Source organism: Seriola dumerili, unplaced genomic scaffold (assembly GCF_002260705.1).
Source record: "Seriola dumerili isolate Sdu_G_001 unplaced genomic scaffold, Sdu_1.0 BDQW01000686.1, whole genome shotgun sequence".
Lineage (NCBI taxonomy): Eukaryota > Metazoa > Chordata > Actinopteri > Carangiformes > Carangidae > Seriola > Seriola dumerili.
The window spans coordinates 230,661-251,104 of record NW_019174941.1 but is presented as its reverse complement, the minus strand read 5'-3'; the positions used below and the strand labels follow the sequence as shown (position 1 = coordinate 251,104).

General features: G+C 40.3%; 2 protein-coding genes across 3 annotated transcripts; one reads left to right on the top strand and one right to left on the bottom strand.

Moving 5' to 3' along the window:
* Positions 1-1,308: 1,308 nt before the first annotated feature.
* On the top strand, positions 1,309-15,476 carry mcub (mitochondrial calcium uniporter dominant negative beta subunit). Its single transcript, XM_022765410.1, has 8 exons — positions 1,309-1,626; positions 11,786-11,855; positions 12,000-12,167; positions 13,476-13,580; positions 13,737-13,897; positions 14,075-14,278; positions 14,595-14,711; positions 15,195-15,476. The coding sequence occupies exons 1-8, from the start codon at positions 1,519-1,521 to the stop codon at positions 15,270-15,272; spliced, it is 1,011 nt and encodes a 336-aa protein (XP_022621131.1). The 5' UTR covers positions 1,309-1,518; the 3' UTR covers positions 15,273-15,476.
* Positions 15,477-15,618: 142 nt separating this feature from the next.
* casp6 (caspase 6) lies at positions 15,619-20,372 on the bottom strand. Of its 2 annotated transcripts, XM_022765415.1 has the most exons (8): positions 20,292-20,372; positions 19,978-20,019; positions 18,441-18,483; positions 18,195-18,344; positions 17,942-18,018; positions 17,572-17,747; positions 17,320-17,470; positions 15,619-17,190 (listed from the first exon to the last, which is right to left on the bottom strand). In XM_022765415.1, exons 1-8 carry the CDS (start codon positions 20,320-20,322, stop codon positions 16,955-16,957), a joined length of 906 nt encoding a protein of 301 aa, XP_022621136.1. In that variant the 5' UTR covers positions 20,323-20,372; the 3' UTR covers positions 15,619-16,954. The 2 variants fall into 2 exon arrangements, with proteins under 2 accessions (XP_022621136.1, XP_022621137.1); XM_022765416.1 differs by lacking the exon at positions 19,978-20,019 and having other exon boundaries at positions 20,292-20,345.
* Positions 20,373-20,444: the final 72 nt, after the last annotated feature.

Below are 20,444 nucleotides of genomic sequence, written 5' to 3'. Positions count from 1 at the left end.
TTCTTGGCACACTTAATAGCAATGAATAATCATTTGAGCATATCTGAGTATTGTTGCTCACCATGTGCATCTCTTTATGGCCACAACTGACCATCTTTTAATGGCCACTTCCGGCACGATAATGCACCATATCACAAACCAAAAGTCATCTCAAACTGGTTTCATGAACACCAGATCTGAACCCAGTAGAGCACCTTTGTGGGAGAGCAGGAGATTCACAGCAGGACTGTGCAGCAGACAAATCACACAAATGATGTGATTCAATCATGTCAACGTGGAGCAGAATGTTTCCAACTGTGGCTATTTGAGAGCAAAGGGAGGCTAAAGAGCTTGCTGAGTGTATTATCACATTTTACATTGATATGGCAAACATGTTAGCAACAGTTTTTATTTACACATTCAACAGTTATGGTGTAATGTTAGCTATCAGTAGGGGTCATGTTTCTGGCCACCTGACAAAAATAAGTCCAATACTCACTCTGCTAGTTGCTAACTGTGTCTGTCTGCTGTGGTAGCCAAAGTGGGTTTTTAGGGCTTTTTCTAACAACACTATGAAAGTAGTGAGAGCGAACCAAAACAGTAATTTTGTGGCCAGAGAGCTACATTAATTAATCTAAATTACCCCTTTCACACTGTGACATTGTTTTCAAGTTGTCATTTGATACTTTGTTTTTGTAAAAGATTGCTTATAGCCTCCTTAATCTGAACACCTCTACCTGAAATCCAAGATGGCGGAGATAATTTCCTGTTCATTGGAGTGCTGCTCAGTGCTTCCACCAAGGGCTGGAAGCTGTATAACACAGCAGTCTATGCTAACTGCTAACAGTGTTTTAACACAGTTCTCAGACCATTTTCTTTTCGGCTTTTACAACACAGCAAACTTACCTATCTTGAAAGATAAACTGAGATTAAGAGAAACCAAAGGTAGATTTGTGAGTGACATGCGCAAAAGGTCCAGAACTTTAAAGTCCAGCAGGACCCCTGAAGGGTCTGAGTCTTATTTTATTAACTACTTGTCTAATGCATGTGTGTTGGCGCTTTGAAGTTTGCAACAAGTATTCACGTGTTAATAAACGAGTTAAAACAGAACCCAGCTAAGTAAAGCCTACTTACCAGCTGCTGTTTTACTGACTGGCACACCTTTAGCCAGCTAATCTCTTAGGTCGGGGGGGGGGGGGGGGGGGGGGGGGGGGTGATTTCGGAACGGTGCCAGCTTACGTTCTCTTGGTTGGGATGGCACATACTGTTCAGTTCCCTGCTGGCTGATTCATGCAAAACAGAGAGAGAAAAAAGAGGGGGGGGGGGGGGCGGATTCGGATGTTGTTAGGAGGGAATGGAATGCAGCTCAGGCTGGGCTGTGCCTCCCTCTGTCCCGTAGCTATCACCACATCTGTTGTTATTTACACATACAGCAACCCGTTTTCAACTGGAACACCGGTCTCTGGTACGCTGTTTGTGGAAGTATCTCTACCCGGTATGTCCGAACAACACAGCTAATAAGACGGGCAACGGCTGACGATGGCTTCGGTGCGGATGGTCGGCAAAGTTGCGGCGAGACTTTCGGGAAGTCTTAAGCCTCTTCACTGCGGTCTCAAAACTACTCGTCCGGCTACATTTCTTCAACAGGTAAATGAATCATTTAACTAAGTAATTTAATTCGGCGTAGAGTTGCGACACCACTGTGCAACTATTTAAGTCTTTTGGGCTTTTGATGATCTGGCTTCCTGCTTTTAGAAGAAAACGGTCGGTTTGAATCGCTAACTTCACTCATATAAGCTGCTCTAAAATGGATTGCTTTTTCGGCTTTTTAGTTTCTGTAACAACAGGCCGTGTTTGTTTTATTGCCTAAAATCAGATGGAAACTTAAGGAAAAAAAAGATCAATCTTTCACTTTCTTTTTGGTGGAGGTTTTTATAACTGGAGTAAGGCAGCTCTCGCTTCTGCTTCTGTCTGTCACTCTAGCTCTCCACCTTTGTGTCCTGTAATTTCCATTCACTACCAACAGAACATATACAGAACATATATAATAAATTATTAAATTGCATTACAGCACCTAGCTCTGCAGGGGTTTATGTTGCCTGCTGACGTCTAAATGACTGTTCAAGTCAATCAGCCTTGAAAAGTGTTCATTACTGAACATTATCTCGTCACTAAGGCAGCGCTCATTGAATTACTCTTATGAGAAAGCTCTTCAGTCAGCCATTTGGAGAAAAGAGACCACGAATTTACTTTAAGTAGTAACGTACATCGCCCTACACAATCCTAAGAGACATCACTAACATCTCCATACTCTGCAGCCCACAGTGTGTGCAGCATAGAGGTCATCTTACTTTATCATGTGTCAGTATTGAGCATCATCAGGTGCTTCCCTGTATGTAGAGCTCATTACAAATCATAAGGTGCAAAAGTCAAAGATAAAAGGCACCAAATCATCACATGCAATCAGTTGTAAAAAGTGAAGGAGGGAAATGCTGCATAAAGTGAAAACCCACATGCATTCCATGTTATCACCCATTGCAAGGAATTGCAGAGGTCAGCTGAGTCGTGAGCATGCAGATCTCAACTGGACACCTCAAATCTCTGACAGTGCAGGGAGAAAGGGGCTAAATGCCATGAAAGTCTCCATACTGAGTGAAAATTGATGTACAGTTTCTTGAATTGAAAAAAAAACCAAACAAACATTATGTTGGTTTGGCAAGCTGCCATGACTCACCTCTGCATGCAAGAATGACTAAGATGAGTTCTATTTTTAGACTGGACCGTATATAAAACGGGAGCTGCAGTTTGCCTCTTTTCAAATGGCATAAGGATTCCTATAGCCACCAAGAGACCAGCAAACCCCATTTAGCCCTCTATGGGTGAAGACACACCAAATGGTTAAGGCTATAGTCTTAGCAAAATGTGAGTAGATAGCAGATAAGTGGATTATGCTGGAGGAGTACTTAGATATGGATAATTTGGATAATGGATAATGATATGGATAATTTGATGACGTTTTACTGCAGTGAAACCTTATCAGCATTGAAGCTGCTCACAGATTCTGTTCTGTGTGATTGTGATGGAAAGCATTATTTTGGGGGTATTTTCCCCCCTTTTATTAGACACAAAACAGTATAGAGGTGATATGCAACTAGGGTCCCTGCAACCACATGGTCTGCGTCTTTCACCCCTAGGCCTCCACAACCTACAGGCTGGCTAGAGTGTTTGATAATCAAACAGACAGATTTTAGCCGGAATATCCATTTAAATCTCAAACAATCTGACTCAGTGTTGTGCAGTCCCAGAATCCATGTAGCAATTATCAAAAAGTTGTTGTCAACTCAGTACTGTACAAGCTGGGAGAGCAATGATGTGGCTGCACATGTGGCTGTGTGCTGTTTAAAATAGGGTTGTACAACACCTGTAATAAGACCGACATTGACAAGACAGAACACTCCTGCATAGAATCAGAAAAATCAGTTTTCAAAATCCAGGGAGCAAATTGTCAGTTTTGTATGAGACTGTTTCTGATAAGGTGTAGAAATAAAGTGATTTCATTTTATTTATATGGCAGCTGGTGAAATAAACAGGGGTCACTCCAAAGGTTGTGGAAAAGAAATGAATTTTTGACCGTAAATATCTGGTTGACTTGCAAATCCTTGCTAAATCCCTGCTTCGAAAACTACTCATAACAGCAACTATAGTGCAGTGTCAGCAGACATGACTTGAGTAGTGAGTAGATGTTAGCTTAAGCTATTGACAATTCAGATACAATCTGTTGTGGGCAGCTAGGGTCATTGTCATATTTATGTTATATTTCTATTATACATTGTAAAAAAAAAAAACAAACAAAAAAAAAAGCCATTACCCACTAAGAGTCCACAGGAGACAAATTACTCTAAGAGCTGCTTTAATTTTTGCACCGCCTCCAGCAAAGTATTGAACCTAGAGGGAGTTTGGCTTTTATGCCAGTAAGTGAAGGTGCTGTCAGATAATATGTTTCTCTTCAACAGACAATACTGTAATACTATACAGGTAAATATTATATGAGGGAGCTTGAAATGCCACTAAGCAAATTAGCATATTTGACTGGCCTGCGGTATTCTCAATGCAGATGAGTGATACTGAGTTTGCTCTGCAGCGACTGTCTGTTGTTCATTGCCTGTATTACCAGTAACACATACAAGGAACTGTATGACATTTTGGGAAATATATTTGTTTGCAGTTTCTTTCCTGAGTGAGATGAGAAGATCAATATCAGTTTCATCTCCGAGCATGCAGTATTGAAAGGTTCAGGAGGCTGAACAGGATGAAGAGGAGTAAACTGCCACTGTAGGTCCATCGAAAGAGAAACACATAACTTTCAGTATGTCCAACACCGTCTTATTTTCACAGCCTGTCCTGTGTAGTGAGCTAATAGATCTATTCAAATGAGATATGGAGGTTTTAGAAGAACTTATGAATGGGAGCTGTCTAACGTGAGATTAAAAGCCCTAGTGGGGTTGCCAGGTCTGTGCACGGCAGTAACTCTGCTCTGTGATTCTTGGATTTGTTGGAGACTACCTGGCTAACTGCTGTTACAAGACACCACAATTGGAAAGGACTGGAAATATTGCAATGCATATTTTTTTTCACTTTTCACAGAGGCGGGGTAGTCAAAACCACTTCTAGTTTTTGTGCTTAGTAGGTTAACCACACTCCCAACATACTGTACCTTTTTGCACTGCACAATGATGATTGAAGTGCATCACTTCATGTATTTCAAAATATATAACTTTGTTCCTCTATGCGTGGTGTGAAAACACTGCTTGTGACAAACAAAACATGCTCAAGCAGGGTTTCAGCATACAGGAAGAAACTGTTTTGTCATTATTGTCTATCTTTACACATTTATCGTTGGGGTTTTGAGTGTGCTGAAATAATGTAATGTTACGCCTGTAATAGAGACAAATGCCTTCTGTTCCACAGAAACTTTAAACCCCAAAAGGTTAGCACAGCTGAGGAAGGCTTCACTTTGTCACCGAACGGGGTGACGTTTTTATCTGACTGCAGGCTCCATCTGCTGCCTTGCATCTTTCATCGTATGGACCGACATGGCACTGTTAAGATGGAGGAGGTTTCATTCCAGCAGGCCAGACTGCTCGTTTCTCAGTGTCAAGACAGGTCATGCCAGCCGTAGAGGCTGTTCTTTATTAGGGCAGCATCCACAGAAATAGAATGGGACTGGTAGAAGCACGTGAACATAACCCTGAGGGAGTCTCTCGGACTTGTGTTTCAGTAGATATCAAGGTCTACTTGAGCTGTGGAGCTGTGCTTAGCAGAGCTATAGTGTGAGAAATACAGTAGCTGAGTTTTAAACCCCATTTATACCTGGTATTAACTGGTACACCTGGTGGTTAAGATGAAGATCATATCTGACATCTATATCTAGATAAGACGTGATATCTAGTTAGTAAGTAAGTAAGTAAGTAAGTTATATAATGTGGTCTATATTCTGTCTTGTCAACAACATATGCTGGATACACTGTACATCGGACCAGTAATGTCTGAATCCTACAAATTAAGCCTTATCAGTTACACCCATATGGCTGCATGATATTTACACAACAGCTGAAGCCTTTGGCAAAGGAAAATAATGGGGGTGAGAATGATTAGTCCGCTGCAAAAGAGTCTGTGGTAACAATCCCCAATAATAATTTTAGCACTGCACTGTGTGGTAAGAGTATTGAGAGTCATAACATGTTCATAAAACAAGGGAATCCAGATAATCTAACAGTGAACAAGTGAAAGAATTTTCAATCCCTTTTTTTTTTTTAAATCTTTTCTTACAGAGTGTGTGTTTTTTTTTTGTTTTTTTTTTTCAAGTTCAAGGTAGTTCTCGATCCAACAGACTAGTTACCTTGTGTGCTTCTCGTCCTGGTGTGCCCTTGTGATGAAGCATTTCCTGGTGTTGTGTAACCTAAAGGGGAACTATTATTCACTCAAGCTGGCAGAGGCAATGTTTTTTTTGTGGCAGCTTTGCATTTTAGTTCAGGATGGAAAGTTGTTTTTAGTTTTTTTTCAGTTTTTTTGGAAGAGTTGTTTGTGCTCCTTCAAATCTGGCTGTTCTGAACCTTTGCAAACACACATTCCTTAATCCATTCAGCTCCTTCATTGTGTTGTGCTGGGATGCAGGGTAAAGCACTGCAATTAGGGTTGATCAGTGATATTAAAAGATCCTATTCTCATGTAGGGTATGAATAAATAAATGGATGAAAAAATAAATAAAGTCTTGCCTCTGGAGAAGTTCTTTCAAACAGACAGTTACCCTCTTCACATGGCAGAGGAACTATTTGGAGAGCTGTCAGAAACGTAGAGCCTCTGCTTGTAGGACCTGCTTGAAGAAAAGCCAACTTCACATTCCTATTGTGCATTAAATAGATTAAATCTTTGTTTTGTTTTTTTTATACCTCAGTGAAATATTATTTTTGATTTTGACACTTTTTTTTATAGTTTGATTTTCGGTGGTACCGAACGTGTTATTTGTCGTCCTGTCGTCATCAGTATCTCACTCTTTTTTCCCTTTGTCCTCCTAACCCGGCCAGGTTATTAACTTGATAACAGAAAAACAAAATGCTTCAATGCAAATCATTTTCATGATAAGAATGCTGGCTGTTCTCAGTCAGTCAATTTCACTTCTTGGCAGCCTTCGATTTTCACCTCAGCCTTTAGGCCGTTTATCACACGCATACATTTTCCTTTCCTTCTGTTTCAAGTAAACCCTGCAAGATACTGGCATCCTGTTATGATTACCTGCATGTATGCGGAAAAAAAGTCACTTTCCCTTTGCTTAGTGGTATCCAACCTGTGGTGAGTTGGAGGAAATACCCTTAGGAAGTCGAGTAACATGTGATGACAAGTCTGCAACAGGCCATAGCTCAGTTGTGACAGGATTCATAATGGACTGACCTGCTGGGAGACTGCAGGGAAAATGAGGCTGCTTTTCACCATGATAACCCTGATCATTGCTCCAGCAGACTTTACTGCAGAAGAGGGAGATGGGGGTGTGTCACCCCTCCGCTTTCACACCCCATGTTCTCTCTCCTCTCTCCCAGTTCCCTGTTGGCTTGGCATAAAATAAGTCAGATCAAGGGGTAAATATACTTTCAGCTGATTGCTTCGAGAACGAACAGTTGGAGGAAATTATTTGGTGCTGAGGAGCAGGTGCGCAGCGTTGTTCCCTGCAGCTCCAAATTGACTCCCAAAATGTGTGAAGGACAATGGATAGACAGTGACAGCCCTGCACTCTGGATAGCGATTAGCTGTGTAATTGGAAAGTGTGTTTAGTTTTGATAAGCAGAAAAATGTTCATTTGAGTAGCCAGTGGTGACGTTCGTTATCATGTAGAGCAGAACAGCCCACTCCTCTCTGCAGGCTATACGTCTTGTGACATGACGAGGGCGTGATTGCCTGTTACTCATATATTTGCAGTGTCTCCGCTCGTTCAGGCATTACAGTGTTTTATGTGTTTAATAATCTATGGGTGTGTCCTTCTTTTTCCATGAGAATAGCCCCAATGAAACATTACATTATTCATGCAACACTGAGATTGGAAATTTCCTCTTTTGTTAGTACTTCTACAGTAATGGATAGCCCTCCAACAGGGACAGAGCTGACCTTTCTTGCTTTTGGTTGCAAGCCTTATTATCTGTCTGCCACACGCTTTACATGTCTAAACAAAAGAAAGAAAGAAAAAAGACTAATCAACATGTAATTAAATTGCAATTAAAATTCAGGGCAAATAAGAGCATGAACTGTAATTTATCATGAATTCAAATGAATGTAAGTCATGCAATAGTTTCAGTATCACTATATCAGTTTTTTCCTTCACAGTCTTCCATATTGCATCTTCCATAAAGCATTACATTACTTTTTCTAGATTTTGGCCAGTACCTGCGTTTATAAATGTTAGGAAACAAATGTGACAAAAAGATTTTTAACAATATTTCTCCTTTCATTTAACCAACCTACTATGCTATTTCTAGCCATGTAAGCAACAGGTTGATCCTTAACAATATTCAAGGTCCTCAGAGGATGAAACCTAATTTTGTGATCCCCTGAGTTTTTCTCTTGCGCCATTATGAATTACTGTAATTGTGAGCATGTTAGCATGCTAATGTTAATATTTAGCTCAAAGTACTGCTGTGTCTTAATAAGTACAGCCTCACAGAGCAGCTAATATAACTTTAGACTGTCTTGTTAATACCAAAGGATTGTCTGTACTGTTGGCCGGTGGGTTCTAGGCATTTACAGCAGCAGTCCCCATTATTCCCACAAGGCACGAAAAACCATTACTGCACTCGCTCCCTATGTTTCTGTCATTAAGTGTAATGAGGCTGGCAAGCTCATCTGCTGTTTTTCAGTAGTCTGTTTCAAAAGAAAATTGGTGGTCTCCGTTTTTATCTTCTACCCTAGAGGTCATCTGTCACATGACACTCATCCCCTTAAATATATATAAATAGTTTTTACTATAAAAGTAAAACATTGTTGCTGTGATGTGTAAGAGCATTGTACAGAACAGAGGTAGAACATGTAGGTGAGAGAAGTAAAAGTGTTAGTATTTATCCTATAGACAGTAATGACACAGGACCAGGAGCATGGCTTTGGAAATTGACTATTAATCATCACACAGCTCTCAAGCTACATTATCTGTCACAGTAGCCACGTCCTGTTGATTTAGAATGGGCTTGGTATATGTGCACAAAGCATATAAACTGCCTGGAGGCACTCAGCTCTTGAACTGACTCACTAATCTTTCTCTCTCTCTCTCTCTCACACTCACACACACACACACACACACACACACACACTCACACTCACATACCCTCCCAGTCAGTAGAGACAAGAGACAAATAGTCTGGCTTCGCCCTTGATGTTTTCACATTAGCAGGGCACCAGCCAATGTGCAATGTGAGTGCAAATGTTGCTATAATACTACCTTGACATGAAATGCTAATGAGAGTGACATGGTATACACATTTTATTTCCTTGTGTTGTCATATGTGTTGGCAGTCAGCGCCTGCATCACTCAGTTTAAAGAAGAAGCTATGGCTGCGCCTGTAGGGGCGGAATTTAAAATGCAGTTCCAGGCTGTTTAACATGGTAATGTGCTTGCTGTCAGGGGTTAATTATGAGCACTCACAGAATAATACACCATTTATATTATGACAGTTTTCTCTTTAATTCCTCTATGTGTATTAGGCCAGTGGGTCCCAGCCTTTTTGGCTTGTGACACCTTATAACGGCGACATGACAGATTATGGCCTCAGTCGAGACGTGACTTGTGAGCAGTTCTTTTGTTTTTGTCTCTTCTGTTGCATTAAAATATTTTTAGAGGCCTTTTCATTTACAATATTGTATAAGAAAAAAATAGAGAAAAGTTGAAAAATATATTTGTCAGTCTTATTTGTGACCTCTCAGATAAATCTTGGGACCCTCTGAGGGAATCACTGTATAAGGCCATTGTAGTTGCAAATCAATAGCTGGGACTGCTTTATGGTAGTGTGGATTTATTTTTTTGCATAATATTTGCATCAATGCAATGAAACACATGAACTGTCAGGTATGTACTTTTAGGGATTAGCCAGAAACAATCTTTCAATTGCTTCTTTATTACATATACAGGATAACATTACAGGATTTTAACCATATCGCCCACTCTATACAGTTCTGTGTATATCACAACTAAAAGCTTTTTTTAAACAGAATATAAATGCTTTTTTTTAGCTTTTGTGGTTTCAGATGGCATTCCTCACTCTTTTTATTTAATAGGGTTATTCACTGATTTAAGTTGCCATGAAGTTGGGGGTCTCACAAGACACTTAGAGAGAGATTATAAAAGTATCATCAAAATTGAAGCAGCATAGGCTGATATCTTGACTCTTGTATGACTCAAGCTCCAGAAACACTGGTCTCTACAATTTCACTATTGCAGGTGAATGGCATTTTTTATGAGAACCTACCTGCCTCCTAAACACTCTCCTCTTTCAAACTCCACAGCATCAGTTTGTACCACCAGCTTTCTGCTAGATATTTTAAGCCTAAAGCACAAACTGAGATGACAGCACCAGGGTTTTTTTTTTTCCAGACTTTGGAAAGGTCCCCCCAGAGCCACAGAAAAAAACTTTAACAGTGAGAAGATGATGAGTACTTCATGAGAAGTACTCATGACAAATAAACAGCACTTCATGTGTAAAAAAATCTGTGACATGCCCCTTCAAATATCGATGTACATTCACATGGATCATCTACAAAAAAAAATCCTCTTCTACACTCTCCATGGAGAGCTGGTGTGCTCATGTGTAGGTGGTGAAGCTCTGTGAGTGCTTTCAGCTGAATAATAACATCTGGAGATCTCACACAAGCCGAGCAGCTCAAATTTGTCTCACTGGGATCATTTTGTTTGTCTCTTTTTGGAATATGCAGTATTTATAAAAAAATCAAGACAAAACAAGACCTAGTGGTTCAAATTTGCTTGTAATCCTCAGGTAACATCTGGTGTCTTTTTTTTTTTTTTTTTTTTTACGGTGCATAAGCCCTTATAATGTTTCACCTTCTGGCTCTAGCCACTGGATCGCTGTTGCTTCTTTGTGGTCCAGCTTATGACTGAGACAAAACCCTCAAGTCACGTGGACAGTTACTCATTGGTGTATGTGAATGTTGGTTTTCATGTTGAACCCCCTACTCCTAAGCAGTGGAGTGTGAAGGACTGCGTATCTGGCTCTTGCTCCACCACTGTGCCTTCAGGCGTGTCTGCTTTCTTGGCCCATAAAAACGGGCGGCTCCCTTGTTCCTGTTTAATGTGATATCGATCGAACAGATTCCCAGCTGGAGGACGAAGGGGTGAGAGAGACTGGCTGCCATATCCTTGATTGTCAGTTGGACAAAGATGTATGCAAGTGGGACCCCTCTGACTCTCAGCTAAATAAGAAATACTGGGGAGGAATCTGTGCGCCACCACAGGGGTGTGGCTAGTGTTGAGAGCTTTTCGTAGAAAACTGGAGCATGGAATATTGTGAGTCATTACTCTGCTATGACTAGGCCTAACATGTCTACAGTCAAATTTGTGGCCCTAATGCTAAAATGGCTGCTTTGTATCACATCCCAGTGGCTTTAAATATTGAGTAGAAATATGAGTCTGCATGAAAACTATAAGGACGAGGCCTCAGAAATGCCAAGCACAGGACAGAGTCCTGCTGACTAGAATAAGGAAGTGTTCCCTGTGGATGCACTCTCCATTATCAGGAGTGTGGGAGAGACTTGAAGTCTTACAGAGTGATAGTACTTTGTATAGAGAGGCACAGCGGCATTTCATTAAGCATTAAATACCATAGCCTAAATTTAAATGAAAAATCCTGCATCAGCGAAAATGAGCCAGTTAAATCTGCACAATCGCAATCAGCTGATCAAGTTTCACGCCGTTTACTAAGGGAGTGTAAAGCATTTCAACAAGCAGCGACTGCAATAGACGACTTTCATATTAGCGTAAAAGCACTCTCAGAGCAGAGCCAAAGCACAGACAACTCAATTGATGCTGCCTTTTGGCAGCCTGTTTTGAAGTGGATGGTTTTTTTTCAGATCCTCTTTTTCAGGAAGCTTTGTATCTATTTACTCTCCTTTGTCTGCCGACACAAGTGTTTACCAAAGGAGGGGTGTACTTTTTAACACACAGAACAAACTGAATAAGCTGTTAAAAAAAACTGTTGACTACCATATGTCATCCTCTCTTTCTGTTGTTCTTTCTTTCCTTCTATCTTTCTCTTTTTAGGCTCAACAGAGGTGGCCTCTGCTTGGAAATTGTCAGGCTCCTTTCTACAGTACCCTCCCGCCCTCCAGTGGTAATATACTGTTACTACCTCCACATGAAAATAAACTGCTATGTGTCACATGGCTGCCCTCCTTTTTTGACTTTATACATTCATGCTGGTTAAAGGACCAACCCTAAACCCTCTGAAAGTAGATTCCCTGTTTTTGTGTTGCAGATGTGTCTTTGAAGTACAAATATGGCCGTTTGGTTCTGGAGGTCCCGTTGCCATCTAGGAATGAGAAGTGTCTGTTCTTCCTCAGACCCATGTTGATGAGTGTAGGAGACCTGATCACAGATCTGCAGAGAGAGGACCCCGGAGTCACCGCTTCTGTTTTCTCCAAGGGTATGACACAGCATGTGTTAGCTATGCGCAGACTGAGTCGACCACATTCTTCAGGTGTTGTCGGTCTGGTTTGACCATGTTTTTTTGGGGGTTTTTTTTGTTGCAGCCTGGTTTGGCAAGTTGTGTGTAAGCACTGAAAGCTGCACACAGTAATTTGGCAGGATGCCTGCTGGATATCATTTCATAAATCATTAACTCATTTTCACCACTGTAGTAAGATTGTTTAAAAATCCAACCACAAGATTTTAAAGGGTTAATTAGCAATAACTAATACTAATTTAATTTTACTTGTACTTTACTTGAGTATTTCCATTTTATAAGGAAAGTATTGCACTTTTTACTCCACTGCATTTGTTTTAGATACAAGTTACTTTGCAGATTCAGATTATTAATACAACAAATAAATCAATTTAGAAATTATGATGCATTATTATGGATTAAACTACCTAGCAGTATATGAAGTAGTTGAAATTAGCCCCAACATTAGCAACATTATAGCGATCATGTACACATTAATGTATCAGTAATTATAATCCAGTAAAATAATATTAACTATCCTGAAATGGGCAGTAGCACAATAGATCAGTGCTTCCCAACTATGGCTTGTGACCCTTTAAAATGATGCTGTTTACTTGTCACCGACAACACACATGTTATGGCCCTAACAGGCAACGTCATTGATTTTACACATTTAAGTCTATAGTGTGGGAATACTGCTGCATATGAGAAAATCATTGTATAAAGCCTTTTGTGACTGGAACTCGAAATCTGGAAATCTGATAAATTGCCTCAAATGTTGAGTCAGCGTTAGTCAGGACTGAGGACTACAAGTTTGAAAATGAAAAAAAAAAACAATCTGGGGCTGTTGAGTTAGAAAGAGGTGACATCTGTATCCGACCTCTGTAGCCCGCTCTTTGTCTGTGCTTATGGCTTAAGACTACATTAACTGCTATCCATATAACACCTTTGACAAGGAAGAAGAATGCATGGAATAAAAAAGATGACATCAGGCAAAGTTATAGGAGTACAGTGCTAAATTGGTGGAGTAGGTCTATATAAGTGTGGTTTTACAGTGATGAGTAACTTTGTTTCAGCTGTAAATTAGACTTCCTGTGTGGCAGTGTCTGTCTGAGGTTTATGTAGTATATGCAGGATTGATCTGTTTAGCATTTCATTATATTCTTAAATGCATTTTCTGTCTCTGTTTTGTGTTTTTATTGTGTTTATTTGGGCAGTTTGTCAGAAAAGAGATGAAGTTATATGATTGCTATAAAAGAACTCAGTTGGATGTTCATCTTCTTCTGACAGAGGGAGATCGTGTTGCCAACACCACGCTGATAGATGCTCTGCTGGACAAGGACTTCCAGCTCATCATCAACGATGCAGTTTATGACGTCCAGTCGCCTGAAAAGGGTATGAACACATTTCTCTCCAGCCATAAATGACCCTCATTTTGCCTTCCTCTCAGTTACACTTAGTCCTGCTGATAAATAGTAGGTATTATCTCTCCAGGTATGACTCATCTCACTTTCCCATCCTCCATCCACCTTGTTGTGCCCTCTGTTGCAGTGTGTACGTCAAGCGAGCACGCCATGGAGCTGGAGGACATGAAGCATGTTGTGCATCTGCTACACACAGCACTCCACCTGCCTGAGCACCACCTGCTGAAAGAGAGGGAGCTGCTGGAGAAACTGGACAACCTCAAACAGGAACTTTCACCTTTAGAAAAGGTACTTGATGTGTTATAGTTGGTTGATACTGTTTTCATCTGCTGCCGCATCATCTGTTTATTTTTTCAGTACAGTATGGGAAGTGACACACATGGCATTTCTTACCTGTTAGTTTTTCCTGGACAGGCTTCTGTGAATTAGCCAGTAACGTGTCGTCCTTGTATTATTTCCTGACAGATGAAGGCACAGCTGTCCCATACAGCAGAGTTCCAATCATCCAAGGTTCTCTGGACCGGCATGGCCCTGTTATCTGTGCAGGGTGGTGCTCTGGCCTGGCTCACTTGGTGGGTCTATTCATGGGATGTAATGGAGCCCGTCACTTACTTCATCACCTACGCCACCAGCATTGGAGCCTTTTCCTATTACGTCCTTACCAAACAGGCAAGTCTCAGGGACATTTAACCCACGTCAGTTCTGATCTTTTACAGTTAAAGGAATAGTTCGGCATTGTAGGAAATACACTTATTTCTCGCCAAGAGTGGGATGAGAAGATTGATGCCAGTCTCACATATAAGCATACTTTTAAATATGAAACAGCCAGAAGGCAAAATCCATAAACATGAGATGGTATCAATCATCTCATCTATTTCACAAAATGTCAAACTATTTCTTAAACATACTTTCAGTTAAACCTGAAGTCATGCATATGTTTTTTCTCCCCACATTAACAGCAAAACTACTTTATTCTTTCTTTCAGGATTATTTGTACCCAGATGCTAAAGACAGACAGTTCCTGCGTTACTTTTATAAGGGGGCCAGCAAGAAGAAATTCAATGTGAACAAATACAATGAACTGAAGGATGAACTGGCTCAGGTTGGTTGATTTGTTCAGTTTTTATAACCTCACAATGGCTTAATCCTTGGCTACAGGTAGAGACCTCGCTAACATGTTCTGGACACATATATGCTATAAGTTTAATAACTATTTCCATAATTTAAATCAAATAACATGTAAATTGCCTAATGTAACAGCTTTATACATTAGCAAACAAAACTAAGAGTTACCAGTCATACTAGCAGGTCTGTGAGGCTGAACCTAGGCACAGCAGCACTTTGAGCTAAATGCTAACATCAGCTAGCACTGATGTTCAGCAGGTGTAATGTGAAGAATGTTCACCATCTTAGTTTAGCGTAGTAACATGCTAACATAATAATTGTTTAAGAAAATTGCATCTCTCGTTTATTCATTGTTTCAAGGGGCTACAACAGTTATGATCCCTGCGTCTTCTTAAAATCTCACAGAAAATCGTTGGTGTTTGTTCGTGTTCTGTGTGTGACTGTGTTTTCTGTGCGTCAGGTGGAGGAGGACCTGAGACGTCTGAAATATCCAACACAAATGCAGCTGCCACTTGAACAGATCCAGCCAAAGCCATGAACGAAGCCAAGCCACGACGAGTCGTCACTCACACTAACACACTTCCAGAGCAAAAACATTTCTTCTGCTTTTTTTTTGATAATGGCCCCTTTTCAACGAGGAATCCATATCACTCTGTGTTTACAATCTTGATAATGATTCCAATTATATCTTTGAAAAGTATACAAACACTGAGGTCTATTGAAATAAAAAGTATTTCCTCAACACTGGGAGCTCCTCCTGTCTGCGCAATGTCTTTTTATGGAAATCTCAAAGATGTTTTGATGCCAGTAGATAGATAATAACCATGTTCTCTTAGAAGATGGAGATTTGACCAAAACAACAAAATCACTATATGTAACATCAGTAATATCACACAGAATTTATTGTAAAAAGTCAAAACAGTAAGACCCCAAAAATACAGGATGAGTGTATGCTGGTAACTTTGTTTTTCCTGAGTTTATAGATCATGTGACACAGCTGAAAGTGTTTTAGGTCCACAGTACATGTGTAAAAGGAAACCCCTTCTCCCTGAGGTACTTTCCACACTGGTGTTTGTTGCCGTTTTGGGTGCAAATACGCATTATTAAATTTAGTACTGTAAACTGCTACGACACAAAGAAGAGCACAAACATGAATTCCCTTTTTGATGGAGCGAGCTTGAACAAACAGCATGTTTACATTGTGACTGGATAATCTGCTATGACAGATTTTTCTTCATCATTGGTGCTTATAGAGTAATAGTTAAGTATTTAACCCTGATGTGAACAAAATCACTAGGAGTACTGTTTCCTGGTTGTCATGCTGTTATGTCACCTGCCTCGCAAGATACAGTAAGTTGGAAAATATTTGACATACCTGTAACTCACTGTACAGCTAAAAAAAACCCTCACCTGACACTTCTAGCTTCCTCTTGGACAGTATTTAGTCTAAGAAAAGCTTGCTTGAGCTTGCTTATTTCAAAATCTACCATTTTCTTGGCTTGTTAAGGTAAAAAGACAGTCGGCTAGAGAATAAGAAAACATTTCTGTAGTACCACAATAGTTAAAACTGGATTAAACAAGCTAAGATAAAATACCACAAAAGGCTATGAAAAGTAGCTGACGCAAAATGTGTTCTGTGATAATCCTGCAATTTAAAAGCAATTTTTTTTGAAAGTGCAAAATGTGTATTGAGCTACAGTGGTTGGGTAAAATAACAGGAACAACTTAAAATATAATGAAATCCAGTGGGGTGATCAGATTTCCTCTCTACTCTTACTGCTGCCACAGATCGTTCTGCCTGGATTCTCTGTCATGCAGATGCAAACACACACCAAAAAAACAACTTATAAACCAGGTGAAGGTTTATAAAATCTGGTTTCTCAAGAAGAAACATTACGTAACAAATGAAACCAACAATTCCAAATTATATGAGGTTTCAGAGTGATAAGATTGCCTGAGGCCAAGAATGTTCACATTATTTCAGCTCATGTCAGTACATGTTGCTCCTGTTATTTTGTGACCACTGATTCGATTGGAAAAACTGAATCTGTAAATAGCTGATTATTCAGTGCATATGTAAATAATAGCATTCACAAGCAACATACAGTAGATGACTGGAGAAAAATAGAAATTGAAAAGAAAAAAATCCCCCTTCCAGAGACCCTATTTTCCAGGCGTAAATAGAAAACCAACTAAATTAATGACTGAAATCTGAAACTGTTACTGTTTTGGTCGGAAGTAGAGTTTCTTGGTGAGCATTGAAGCAAAGCAAGGTACTTGCTTCTTCCCAATCGCACTCCGGTCATTACAGTTCCCTACGCTCCTCATTGACACTTTTCTGTTGACCAGTGTGAGTAACTCTGTGAATTCAAGGGAATCCCCATACTTCCGAAGCAGCTCGCACAGATCCTGGACATACCAGGATCCGTTGATGGTCTCCCGGTGGGAATAGTAGCCTTAACAAATGGCACAGGACAAGAAAGTTAACTGACTGGACAACATTTAATGCATCTGAAATAATTAACTCTAATATCAACTACCCATCAAGAGCAAATGACTAGTTTCAAACATCCTTGGCAGCTCACCTTCAGCAACAGAGTAGCACATGATGAAATCAGCTCCAGCAGGGAGGGTGTATACAGCGCTGGCGTCCACCACCACCTCATTCGTCTTTATCTCACTGTCCACGGCATCACAGGGGGTCACTGGATCATCATGCTTGTCTCCACGGCATGCCTAGTGACAGACATAGCATTAAAAAAAAAAAACATAGGTAATACTGCATGTTGTCATGTTCTAAAGGATTGAAAGGAGTATTGGTTTTTGTTTGCATGTACCTGTAATACAAAGATCTTTGGTTTTCCTACAAGGCTTCTGCACTTGTCTCCTTTGAACATGGATGTGATGTCCTGGATGCTGATCTTGCCGTCGTAGGTATAAACATGGTCATTCTCGCCATGGCTCAGGAAGACGAGCAGAAAGCAGTCTGCATCTGAATGATCGTCTTCAGCAGCTGGTGGGACATCAGGTACATCAGGTTAAACTCGCAACTGAACCAGCTAAAGTGAACTGTACTACAGGATATCAAATGCTGGATCTTTGCACGTTCAGGACAGCAAGGAAATAGGCATTACAGTAATGATGTTACAGTGCCTTCTGCTGAATATAGATGTAATTTCAGTCATATAGGTGATCGTGTACACTTACCTTCACTGATTTTTTGTAGGACTTCTTCCTCTTTGTAGTTGTCATAAGCCTTCACTTCAAAGTCCAGCTCTTTCAGTCTAAAGGAGAGGTGAGCATTAGTTGAGCATGTAATAAAATACAGAGAAGAAGAAAAGCACTGGAAATTCTTACAAGATGTTACCACAGACACAACATACAGTCGCTAAACCAGCGCACACAAGTAGCTCTAACAAACACAGTGTTCCCTCTCCTGCGGCTAGCTGCAAAGGGATACCTTCTCTCCAAGTTGTAGCGGTCAGCGTTGGTCCCGTGCCTGTCGCTCAACCCCAGGCGCCAGAAGAAGCGCTCCTGGTTAAAGATGAGTGCGAGGCCTCGTCGTTTGTTGCTCATCTTGTACTCCTCTGCAGGATCCAAAGCTAAAGAGCTGTTTCAAAAAAGAAACATGAATACAGACAACATTAGGTAAGTACTGGACCAAAGTGAAATGAGAATTTCATGCTATCAAGAAGAGACGGTTTACCTTCTGATGAAGGCATCAGTCTCTGTCAGGTTCTCTGTGCATGCTATAAAAAAACAACACATACATGAATAACCCACTTAGACTATAATTATAAAACAATAATGCTTTGACAAGTCTGGTTTTACAGCTTTTTTTTTTTTTTTTAAATATCTAACAAAAAATAACACTTTTTTTGCCAAAAATAAATAGGATGATTGAGCTTTTCAGGCTTTTGCTTCTTTGTTAAGCAGTACAACTACAGGTGCATGAATTGCACCACTGCTGCTGGTATGGGGTCAAGCAGCCATTGTTCTGTCAGCTTTAGAGTCCTCATTGCGCTCAATGGCTGGATGACAGGTGGCGAAAGATGGCAAAGAACAGAGGCCAAAAGTGACACCTCCATGTCCCACCCTACAGATATGTAGGTTAGACTCTGTGTGTGAAGGCAGCAGATCAGGGGTATTTAACAACTCTCTCTGACCAATCAGTAGTCTGCAGTGCTTTCACACCACCTTTTGGTATCGCCTCAGCTCGCGTGGAACCTTGACAAAGTTGAGGTCCTCACTGATATAAATTGTGTGAAGGCGAGAAATATTAGGCCGCCTCTCAGTATCACACAATATAAGTCAACAGCCCCAGAAACGCATAACTGACCATAAAACTGAATGAATACCTCTTTCAAAGATCTTTAACAAAAACTGAATATAACCTGCATGAAATTACCATTTATTCCAGGGCTGTTGGATTAAACTACATTGTAGCTAATTTACATACAATTCATATACTATAGGATCAAGACAAACCAATTTATAGCTGGGCTGTCTCGTCTTTCACACTCGATACCTTTCAGTTTTTACTCCACCCAATAAAAAGCACCTTTATAGTGTCTAAATGACAGGATGACAGCAAATATGGGAAAAATTACATCATGCCTAAATGACCCAGCAATAATCAAAAGAGTTTGAGTTGATGATTCATCTCAGTGTGTTTGAACTGAGTGTACTCTGGCCTCACTGGCAATAAAACCTGGTTTCTTCACAGATTTACATTGTTTCGCTTTTGCTTTGAAGACAATTCACATTATAACAGCACATAGGCTTTAATAATAGCATGTGACAAATTAAGGGGAAAAAACAATATCAAGTATCTTAGTAAGGTGTTGTGCCACCAGAACATATTCTAAAAGTCTCTGGACTCTACTGGAGGGATGAACACCATTATTCCAAATCATATTCCCCACTGTCTAACACGTAAGTCCAAAATCTCCCATATGTGTTAATTTGGATTGAGATCTGGTGACTGTGAAGGCCATAGCGTATGATTCACATGATTTTCATACTCATCAAACTGTTCAGTGACCCCTCGTGCCATATGGATGGGGGCAATGTCAATGTCATCCTTGAAGAGACCATTCCCATCAGGAACTGTTCCATCATTGGATAAGCGTGATCACTCAGAACAACTGTGCATTGATTTGCAGTGACCCTTCCCTTTAAGAAGACAAGTGGACGCAAACAATGTATCCATGTAAATAAATGTCTTAATGTCAAGCACTCACCCGCCCTGTCTGTTGCCGTTTTGCTGTCTTTGGCAACACTTCCTGGGAAGGCGAGACAAAGAGCAATTAGGCTAAGTTGTGGCATTAAGTCTTGGTGGAATGACATAAAAAACCTGCCACACATGTTATGCTAACTTAGTGACTGACTGAAGCGAAAGGTCACTTAAAGTAAAGGCGAAACATTTACAGTATGAAACAACATAGTGCGAAATTAAAAGGCATTGCATTTACTTGATAACTTTTAAAATGCCGTACAAAGGAGACAACAACTGGTATGTCGAGTTTTAATTAAAACATGTTTGTAAAGTTGTTACCTGCGCTGCTGTCTTCCGCAGTGTTAGACATGTTCACAGGTTGTCTCTCCCCGACTGACACCACTGGAAAATGAATTTGCTTCGTCAAGACAACACCAATGAGTCTGATTTAGCCCCTCCCCGAAATCTCATTGGCCGAATGAGACACACGGA